Source organism: Falco biarmicus, chromosome 9, assembly GCF_023638135.1.
Source record: "Falco biarmicus isolate bFalBia1 chromosome 9, bFalBia1.pri, whole genome shotgun sequence".
NCBI classification, from domain to species: Eukaryota; Metazoa; Chordata; class Aves; order Falconiformes; family Falconidae; genus Falco; species Falco biarmicus.
In genome coordinates, this window is record NC_079296.1 from 6,842,244 (window position 1) to 6,853,432 (window position 11,189).

The 11,189-nt window shown below is 49.4% G+C and overlaps 1 protein-coding gene across 2 annotated transcripts in view; it reads left to right on the forward strand.

The window, feature by feature from the left end:
• The window catches only part of OLFM1 (olfactomedin 1), a 35,189-nt gene extending 24,254 nt beyond the window's left edge, over positions 1 to 10,935 (forward strand). For both annotated transcript variants that reach the window (XM_056352483.1, XM_056352482.1), the window contains exons 5-6: positions 5,835 to 5,941; positions 9,166 to 10,935. In XM_056352483.1, the coding sequence (XP_056208458.1) occupies positions 5,835 to 5,941; positions 9,166 to 9,840 (782 nt within the window). In that variant the 3' untranslated portion in view covers positions 9,841 to 10,935. The remainder of the gene's footprint in view (positions 1 to 5,834; positions 5,942 to 9,165) is intronic.
• The last annotated feature ends 254 nt before the right edge of the window (positions 10,936 to 11,189 follow it).

Sequence of the window (11,189 nt, forward strand, 5' to 3'; positions counted from 1 at the left end):
GGGTCAGAAGAGACCTTAAAGATCACCCAGTTCCACCCCCCTGCCATGGGCAGGGTCACCTGCCACTAGACCAGGTTGCTCCCAGCCCCGTCCAGCCTGGCTTTGAACGCTTCCCAGCTGCTCTGGGCAGAAAAAAGAATTTCTTCCTACTATCTAATCCAAATCTGCCCTCTTTTAGTTTAAAACCATTACCCCTTGTGGCAATGACTTGGCGCTTTCTGTGTTAGCAGTACCTAACACCCGAAGCTTTATCAGGTGGAGACCACACAAACATCTCGGGAACGACAGCCCCGCAGTAGGTGAGATGAAGGATGGAGGGCAGGCCCAGGAGTGTCTGGGTGACCAAGGTCACGGAGCAAACCCCCGGGCAGCCCCACACCACCAGCACAGGGCAGCTCTGCCCTGGAAACAGCTCTTCTCATTCCTCCTGCCGAAGGCAGAGCTGGGTGTGATGAGAGGGGATGGTGCCCGAGGAGGGATCCACTTGCATCCATAGCCTTCAGCCCATCTCCTGAAGATGAAGAGGAGCTGTGGGTGATCAGGAGAGGGAACAGCAGCAGGACCAAGGATTTGAGTCTGGGCTGTAGAAGTACTTTCCCAGGGACAGTTCTTTAAACAAAACCATCCTGGACCCCACAGCCCCTCTCCAGTCAGCCTCAGTGGAGCTGCCCAGCCCGGGCTGACCCTGCCAGAGCCAGGGAAGCTGTGATGATCCTCCCACAGACCCCAGGCAGGCTTTAAGTAGCTCCCAATCCATTCAGGCCTCCCAAAAAAATAGAGTTTACTCTTGGACCGCTAGCCCCTTCTGCTCTGGGCTGTGTCCTGGCTCATTACATCTCCTCACACTTAGGTCCTCCAGCTGGGACATCCCCGCAGGGCAGCAGCCCAGCTAAGGCTGGCTGAGGCAACGAGGATGGAGAAGTCTTGCAGGCAACTTTTTCTAGTAACTGGGGGGCGGGGGAGGGGTGCGTTTATAGTCTTTTTGATGCTTTATTTGGGCTTTTTGGTTGTGCCCTTTCTTTCACTTGCTCAATCTGTAACCATGGGGTCCAGGCAGCTTTTCTGCCTTGGGGCGTTGCAGCACCCCTGGGTGCTTGCGGAGAGCGATGCTGAGTCTCGCAAGCGGTCACCCGTGAGGGTTTGTTGCTTACCCAGGAGCATAATTTATTTGGTAACTTAACAATAAACAGCACAGATTGAATTTCCAATGTTGTTTATCGCTGCAGAGTGTAAACTAGTAAAAATGGTAGTTAATTGAGTTAAATTCAGATAACAACCTTACAGACACTTTGCTGCCACACGCTGTGGCCCTGTTTGTTGAGGATTGCTGTTTCCTGCAAATTACCTGCTCAGAAGGATTCACTGACATTTCAAGTAGCATGGTTTAACTTAGATTTGCTCCTGCATGGGCCAGGAGTGCTGCTCACCTGGTGCACGTTCACCTCCTAGAGCTCAGGGTACAGCTTGGAGTGCCCAGAACAGGTTCAGGGAGCTGCTGCAATAAGCACGGGGCAGGGGAGGGGATGTGCCGTGTTCCCATCTGGCTCACCTGTCCCCATCCTCTGGGAAGCACTGATGCTCTACGGTGCAGCAGCATTTTCCTTAGACAAGGTCCTAGTTTGCATTTTGGGTTTCCTAAGTATTATTGATGGATCAATAGTGAAAACACTTCCTGACCCTGGCAGGTGTGTGAAGGGAAAAAAAAAATCAATACTGGCACGTTCAATCTGTTATTCTGTTTACACTCTTAAAGATCACTATTTATACAGGGATTTTAACGTTTCCATTAATGTTCCTAAGAGGAGCCTTGCAGGACTGGAGAGGTTGTGACTGCTTGATTCAAGGGGGAATTTAGCTCAGCCGTGCTCTGCAGGCTCACATTTGCCTGATAGCACAAACTTTCCCTGACTCTTGCAAAAAATCCCAGCCCACAATCCTGGTGCAGGGATGAGAACAGAGCCCTGCCAGCCTGTCCCAGACATTTTTTGGGGATGGGGGAGCTCCCAGCCCGGCAACAGAGGCGAGGGCAGGGCACGACCCAACTGCTGCAGCCCCATCCCTGCTGCAGAGGGCTGAAGCCGGGGTGGAGGGGGAGTCAGACCTCGGCTGCATGGGAAGCCCCAGCAGGGAAGGTGCTCAGCTGTAGGAGCAGCAGCCCAAGCAGAACTGTGGAGCCCAGAAGGAGACAGTGCTGGTGTCGGCACGGTGGCTGCATTGGCAGATAAATTGCTGCTGAGCTGCTAAACATTGCTTGTGGGCTGGATCTTCAGAGAAGTATGGAGCAGAGGTGTTAAGTATCCTGGGAGGATGGTAGTGTTCATTTTAACAGGCTGGAGGAAGGCGGATTTTCTACTGCTGGAAAATTCCTGGTGCAGCTAGAGGAAGGGGCTGTGTGCGTGGAGGTGGTGGTCGTTGCTGAGCTGCAGGAGGGCAGGTCAGAGGCAGTCGGCTGGATCAGTCTGGAGGGTCACTCGGGAACAGGTTAGTTTGTGCTGTTTTGCAGGAACGGGGACATGCAGGACCCCATGGACCACAGGTCCTGGGACTGGAATAGTGCTGGGGAATCTGGAGTGAAAACAGATCCGTTCTGCATGCCCGAAAGCTGCTGCTCACAGGCTTCCCCTGTGTCCTGAACTCATGGATGAGCACCAGGTCATGCATTCCTGTCGCACATTCATCCCTGAGTGACTGGAAACACCTGTAGCATCCCATGCTTTTGCCATCCCAACAGGACAGCAGGTTTGCTACAAAAGACTCAGCACCCATGGGTGCTGGGCTGCCCAGGGCAGGGCCATGCCGGGCAGTCAAGCAGCAACTTCAGGGCAATCCCAGCCAGGGCTTAAAAACTCTCCTGTGGGAGTGTGATAGAGGAAGGACTTGGATGCTGGGCATCTCACCCCAGCTCTGCTCCCAACCCAGCACCCTGTCATCAGCCCCTCACCCCCAGAGGAGAGCACTGCTGAGACTGGCAGGTGCTGCTGCTGGGTGCTTCAGGGCTGTGCAGGCTGCTGCTTCGTGCCAGAGCATGGGAAGATGCAAGAATCCTGTCTTGTGAGCTACTGCTCCGATTCAAGCTGCGACATGTCCAAGGGAAGCAGTAGAAGACAGCATCTCCTCTGTCCCCAGTAAAGTAATTTTCCTGCTTTTCATGCTTGTTAGACCCATAGAAGGGGGTGGGGGCAAAGGCTGATGGTGTTCAGAGCGTGGTGTGGATCTCGTCAGGCACAGGTGGGTGAGTGGGGATCACAAAGGCTGGAGTTGCCCATCCCTGGGTGGTAAGCCCATGAGAGCTGCAGGGACCTGGCTAACTAGGGGCCTGGAAGGATTAATTTTAAACTTTTCCCCTAGTATCTGAGTGCCTATGATAGATTTACACCAAGAAAGAAAACTCTTCACCCTGTGTAAGAGCAACCCTCTTGCATTGCTGAAGAACTGTTGCAAATGTGCCTCCAGCTAAATGTGTATGAGATGTAGCCTCGCTACCTGCAAACACTGCTAGTTTACTCTTATCAGCTGCGGCTGCTTTTTCTTTCTTTTTTTCTTTTTTTTCTTCTTTTTTTGTACCTTTTTTTTAAAAAAAAATCAATGAGCTTTTATACAACCTTTCTCTCCAGGGAAATGGAAGGAAAGAGATAAAGTGACAGCAGTGTAGGGCTGTGATAATGGAAAGCAGCGTTGAGCAGATCTGTGATTAGAGGAAGGCTGGTCCTCTGCAAGGGGAATTTGCAAGACAGTAAGCATTTATTATTTTAACCCATTGCATCCCTTTGTCAATACTTTGCTCTCCTCCTGAGCTGAGAGGTTTTGAATGCATTAGACAGGAGGGAAAATTCCCATATATCATGTCTCAGTGAGTCCAGGAAAGCTCGCTGCTGTTTGGTGGAATCTCTCTTTATCTGCCTGGTGTCTGAAGGCTGTGGGAAGACTGATGGTCCCTTTGGCCATGTTATGTTGGTGTGTATCAAAAATATCTTCATCTGTTTTATGCCCTGGGCTAAGGTGACCCCTTCGCCTGTAGCTCAGAGCTGAGGCAGGTGGATGTGACTGTGATCAGGAGTATAAAGGGGCAGATGAGAACAGGCTAAGGAGAGAGGCAGCCAAGAGTGTACATACTGGAAACATTCAAGGTCAGGTTGGATGGGGCTTTGAGCAACCTGGTCGAGTTGTAGATGACCCAGCTCGTTGCAGGGAGGTCGGACTAGATGGCCTTTAATGGTTCCTTTCTAACCCAACCCATTCTGTGATTCTATGATTCTGCTTGGTAATTTTGAGCACAAGGACCTTGTCCTGAGCTGGCAGAGCTCTACCCATGTTTCAGCAGTACCTCCACAACTTCACACCTGCAGCCCCAGCACTGGGTGCCCCGTGCTGAGCCACAGGGCCACCTGTACTGCAGTGCAGCTGCAGCTCAGCCTGTGACCGCAGCACCCAGAGCAGCCGCTGCATCCCAGCACCACCACCTCCCCCTTCCCCAGCCTGCCCCGAGGCTTCCACAGCAAAAAGATGTCAGGGAAACGCCTTCTGAACTTTGGCGTGTGGCTGTCCCCCTGGTGCTGCTGACCTTAGCTTGTCTGGCTCAGGAGATGCTGCTGCAGGACCAGCTCTGCCCTGAATGCAGCCAGGTTTTAAATAAGTGCTCCTGTAGCAAGAGACCAGTCCCCAGTCCCTGCGACAGCATCTTCCTCTCTTCACCTGGTGTTCCTTGGTGCACTTATGCTAAAATGCTGATGTTGCAGGAGACCAGAATGGCAGCTTTGCTGAAACTTGGGGATATCATTGGAAACAGGAGCTCAGCATATGGCTGCACCTTTGATGCTGAGGCTGTAGTGTGGCAGGCATCTATTCATGGGCATCCCTGGAGGGGTACGGGGTTCAGTGTCAGGGGACAGAGCCACAGAAGAGAAACAACCTGCCACAGGCAGCCAGCATGGCAAGCTGGAGGAGAGGTGCTGCTGCTTCAGCTGGTACTTAGGGCTTAAAAGCACAGCCACACACTTAGCTGGGCTTACAAATGTGCTGACGTGCCCACTGAATTCCATGGCACAATATCAGCGGTGTGGAGCACCTGAGAATGCTTCAAACCCTGGTTCATAGCGCTGTGCTGGTGCATGTCCCTGTTATGGTGATGCTGAGTCAGGGCAGGATTCCTGGGCAGCTCCCGAGGGACCCCACCTCCTGCCTTCCATCCTGCTTTGTCTGGGTTCCTCTCCCAGAGCTGGCAAAGCCCAGGCTGGCAGAGGAGACGGGAGGAGGCTGGTGAATTCCTTAGTGGCTCCTAAGTGTGCAGACATGATAGGAACAGAAAGAATGGCTAGTAGAAGCCGGTAAATGGTCTTTGCAGGGAAGATATTTATATTGCCTATAATTTCCTTTTTTTTTTTTCTCCTTTGCATAACTTGTAACAAACGCATGTTTCCAGCAGGGCTGTAATAGACACGTCTGTCTTTTTATCTTGGCTGCACCCACTTGATTATAGCAGAAATGAGCAGAGTTATTCAACTAATTTCTCCACCTGGCTGCTCAACCCAGGCTAACTCTTCTCTATTTTCTATTCTGCAACATTAGCAGCATGGCTGGTTCAGGAAAGCTTGTTTTCATGGGACAGTGTGATAACAATTGTCATCAAGAGGCATGAAACAAACAAAAGCATCCAACAGTTGTTCTCGGCCTAATTACCTCTAATTAAATACAGAGCTGCCTGTCGGGGGGGGGGGGGGGGGGGGGAGTGGCTGGGTCTGGTGCCCCTCACTGGGGCTGGCTGGCAAAGACCCACAGCCAGACGAGCTGTGGTGGTGATCTGACACAGTGCTCACCAGCCTTGCACTCTTTTTCAGCTTGTGGCAAGCTGACGGGAATAAGTGACCCAATCACAATTAAAACTTCGGGGTCCAGGTTCGGATCATGGATGACGGACCCTCTTGCTCCCGAGGGAGAGAACAAGGTAAGACTGTGACAGCTTCACCTCTGTGTTCCCACCTCTACTGATGCGGCTGAGGTCATTGAAAACTCATCACATCCAAGCAGTGAAGCCCAGGTTGCCCCCTGTGAAACCTGTGCAAGGTCCTAATTTATCCCACAGGGCTCTGCTGGCCTCTGCAGCGGGAGGGGGCTGAGGATCCCACAGGGAGGGAGGATGAGGAGGTGGCTGAGCAGCCCCATGCAGTGGTCTTTTCCCAGGGCAGGTGAAACTCACTGCATTGATGAGAGTGCATGGTCTCAGAAGTGTCACCACGAGGTCTGTGCCTGCCATGGGAGGGAAAAGTCAAATATTGGGTTTCTTATCTGGGTTTGGCAGCCGGGAGGGAGCTAGGGCCGAGCAGAGGGACCTGTAGTTCTGGTTGCTGCTGTTCATCTGCTGCCAGCGCCTCTGATAATGTCGTCTGGCTGCATTTGTCCTCCATCCTCCACCTTCATTGTTGTGAGGAATTAACTGACTGCAGCCAGAGGGAGATTTGTTTTGCTTTGTTTTGGTCTTTTTTTTTTCCATTCAGACCATTCAATTTTGATCCCAGGGAGGTAGGAGGCCAATAACTGGCTGAAAATCAATCCAGGCTTCACATGACTGATGGAATGGAAAATATCTCGAGTGTTTGCTGAGGATTTGCAGGCAGCAAAACAAAACAAAAACCACAGAGCTTGGCTGCATGGTAATTCCCTCCTGCGTGCAGCATCCTTCATCAAAGGATGAAGGCACCGGCAAGGGCTGTATCAGGGCAGCTATTTTGAGAGCTCTGCCCTGTGATCGACTTTCTGTAGCTAAGAGAGGATGAGGGATGCTCTGGACAAGCCACCCCTGGGGCGGTTCCATTTGCCTGTGGATGTGCAGCCATGAAGCAGCAGTGACTTGAGATGTCGGGCTCTTTCCCTCCAGCAGCCAACTGGTTGGCACTGGTTCCCTAATACAACACCTCCATATTTTACAGTTATCAAACAGAACTTCAGCTTTAGCCCCAATAAGATCCTGATTAGAAGTGGGATGGGAAGGCTCTACCCACACCGCATCTTGTTTTGCTCAAGAGAGGGGACAGACTTGTCCCCTTCAGGGTTGTGTTTGCTGCATCCCTCGGCACTAGCATGATTTATACATCTGTGAAGGGAGAGCCAGGCTTGTGGCAGCTGAAGCTGGTTGATCAAATGCTAAAAATCTTTCCATGTCTTCAGAGAGTTTTGTCTCAAACCGCTATTTTTTAATATTTTTTTACCCGTGCCTTTTCTTGCAGCGTGTTTTTGTTGTGAGAGTAGACAAGCTGTTTTCTCTGAACTGTAGCTCAAGCTTCAGGAGCGTGTGTGTGTATATAATGTACAAATCTGCTGGGAATTTTATTAGAAACACACAATTAGGTGAACGTCATTGGCTGCCTGGCTGAGTGGGAAACCGGGGCTGGGAAGAGATAGGCAGTTTATCATATCCATCTTATGTCACCAAGCCCCAGGAGGTATTTGGTGGCTCGTATGGTCATTTGTTTGTGTCATGAAATCATTGAACGCAACTGGGGAAAATTGCGAGTCCCAGAGGAGCAGCCCAGCAGCGAGGCAGCAGGTGGATGCTGAGTGCCGGGATTGATGTGTATTGGCAGGAGAAGGTTGCTCAAAGCCAGCCGGTGCGGTGGGATATTGCTCTCCATCAATCCCTGCTTCTCCAAAGCATGAAATGCTGCTGGGTCCTGCCACCTTGCAGCCCCAGCGTGATGACGTGGGGTTCTGCTCTTCTGGGCTTCTTTTTGCCTCTCTAAAAACAGAGCACAATGCATTTGCGTGTGTGATTTTTTTTTAATACCAAATAATGAAACGAGAACAGCAGGGAGACAATCAGTTTTCTGTTTTGTGGGGTTTTTTTTAATTTCCCAAGCTGGTTTAGTTGAACGCAGGCATTTCATTAAGTGAGGAATGTTCTCCAGCACCACATCTGACAGCAGAAGCTCTCCCAGGCTGCAGGCATCTCTCTGCTGTGGGCTCAGGGACTTGCATGGGTTTTCTCTGGTGCTTTTGCAGCCCTCCTCAAGCCCACAGCGGAGGTGTGAAGATCAGAGCCAGCTGCCATATGTTCATTCCCCACCTCTGCAGTGTTTCCAGGGAGGTAACGGTGGAGGGCTGAAGTTCCCTACAAAGTTTTTGCAGACCCCACTTGGCCTTTCAAACACAGCAGCCAAAAGCAGTTTACGTTCACACACAGTGTGTAAATGTTTGGCTGCTCCTCTAAGGGACCCCAGAGACAGCCACATTGCGGAGAAAACCCTAGCAGATTTTGCAAGGGGGTTGCAAAAGAGGTTTGTGCTACAGCATTACCCAAATCCGCATCCTTAAGGGCTTTCCTCTTGCTATTTAATTTACCTCTCCTCCTTCCTAAACAGTTTTTACAGAAAGCAGCTATCCTATTTTTAGGCAGCAACTGCATACAGAATGTCACTCACTGGCTGGATATTCCATCTTGATATTAACTGCACAGCTTGGTCATTTGCCTCCAAATTGGTTTCATATGACAAAAGCTTGGTTTTTTAAAGGAGTCTAGACATTGCCCCTGGGGAACTGGCACTTAAATGATGGTCTAAAATCTCTCCTCCATCTACCAACAGCAAGATTTTGATGTCTTTGTCTCTTAGATTTTAGTGGCCTTGGTTTAAGCTTTTGATGCAGAAGTGTGTGATTTTTAAACCAATACGGGCTTTGCCTGGATTTCCTTGACAATGAGCGATTGCATGGGTCGCTTCCGCGTGCCAAATTAATGGAGTTTTGCACAACAGCTGGTATAATTTACTGAGTGCTACCATGATGGGGCTTACGGGAAGCAAAAGCGGCATCAACTTAATATGCCAGAGAAAAGATGTTAATTGCCCTCTGGAAGGGTAATGCCAGTCATGCTGCACTCCCAGGGAACCACTTCAGATCCCGTGTTTCTGGGGAGATACCATGTTACCTCCGGGGAAAGCTTTGCTGTTCAGCTGATTCCTTGGCTGACTTCGGGTTCCAAAAATTGAGTTTATTTGTGGGTGTGGGTGGCATGTGTTGGACACATCATTTCCCAGCGGGTCAGATTCCTTGCTCTGGATTTTATTCCCAGCTCTAGGTTGGGAATTAAAAAACACCTATTTCTAGGGTGATGTGCAAAGGGCTCACAGCCAGGTCTCTGCTGTTTTCTAACCCCTCGTGTTTCTGTTGCTCACCCAGGTCTGGTACATGGACAGCTACCACAACAATCGCTTTGTCCGTGAATATAAATCCATGGCAGATTTCATGAATACCGACAATTTTACCTCCCACCGTCTCCCTCACCCATGGTCGGGCACCGGTCAAGTGGTCTACAATGGCTCTATCTATTTCAATAAATACCAAAGCCACATAATTATCAGGTTTGACTTGAAAACAGAGACCATTCTCAAGACTCGCAGCCTGGATTATGCCGGCTACAACAACATGTACCACTACGCCTGGGGTGGCCACTCGGACATTGACCTCATGGTGGACGAGAACGGGCTGTGGGCTGTCTATGCCACCAACCAGAACGCGGGCAACATCGTCATCAGCAAGTTGGACCCCAACACCTTGCAGAGCCTCCAGACCTGGAACACCAGCTACCCGAAACGCAGTGCCGGGGAAGCCTTCATCATCTGCGGCACGCTCTATGTCACCAACGGCTACTCGGGAGGTACCAAGGTGCACTACGCCTACCAGACCAACGCCTCCACCTACGAGTACATCGACATCCCCTTCCAAAACAAGTACTCGCACATTTCCATGTTGGACTACAACCCCAAGGATCGGGCCCTCTATGCCTGGAACAACGGGCACCAAATACTTTACAATGTCACCCTCTTCCATGTCATCAGGTCTGATGAGTTGTAGTCCATCCTTGTTTAGAAACTGATTTAGGGGGGGAAAAAAAAAAAAGGAAAAAAGGGAGAAACAAATTTAAAAAAAACAGCCAACAAACTAATATCAAGGAAACACACTTTAAATAAGTAAATATATTAACAGCTGCCAAAATTAAGACCAACATCATGGAGGACTATTCAGCATAAACCTGACAGATCAGCATTACCTCTACATTTCTAGAAGTCTGGCCCTGTGTTATAGACTCACGAATAACCATGTGCTTGCAGCTGGAACTGCACTTCAAGAACCACTTAAGTTTGGGGTTTTGTTTTGTTTCTGTTCCGATAGCAAACCTATAGTACATACTAAAGAAGTAAGGCAATGACTGTTGAAAGTTTATCCTTGGGAGACTCGCTCTCTTCTGTGTGTGGGTTGCATGGACATTTTTCCGACATCACGGTCAGCTGTGATGGATGTGTGATTTGTATTTCTAAGCAGAAAAAGCTGACCCGTGAGGAGCTCTCGCTGTCTGAACAAGACCTATCACAGGTTAGTTTTCCTCGCCTTCCATTGCAGCTACTGTCTCTCAACTGTGTTCTTGTCACTTAGATTAACTGTGCTGAGACCCGAAGTAGCTCATGGATCTGTGTCTTAGTAACTATTAAACACGATGGTTTAAGTATGTATTATGAACAAGTTGTTGTACCCATATTGTTTGAACTTATGTATTCAGCAAATATATTGTATAATGTATGTCTGTTATTTACCAGAGGTGGCAAAACTTTGTATGTCCAGTTTATGCAATGAATGTTGTAAATGCAATGATGTAGTTTGGATTAATAAATGATGGCTTTGTTTCTAAAAAGAAAAAAAAAAGATCAGTGTTCACCCTTATACACAGGTAACCAATTTCATGTTGATAATTACAAGAATATTCTCTTACTGTTATACTATCTACATAGCATTATGGTGGATGGAAATGGCTTCTGTGGAAATTCTGTGGCGTCAGATTCCCCTGGGAAGCCCTGTTTATGGAAGTGTGAAGGTAATTAATTTTTTTTTTAAGAGGAAAACTTTGTACTATCCACAGTTATCTAAGGAACAATAAAAATATTAGGAGACTTCCCCACTTTGTTTGTGGTCTTCTCTGTATGAGTGGCCAGGTGCAGGGGAGGAATAACAGGAATTATTAGGGGGGGTTTGGGGGTCATTGTTGAGTAACCATCCTGACTTTCCTTACGTCTGGAAAGTCATGCATCCTTACCTGGTGTACAGCTGCCTCTGTGAGCCAGAGGGGCTGGCAGCAAGGAGCTAGGGGCTGACGGGAGGGAGGCTTTGGCTCTCTGTAGGGCTCATGCAGTGGGATTAGCTTCCTGTTT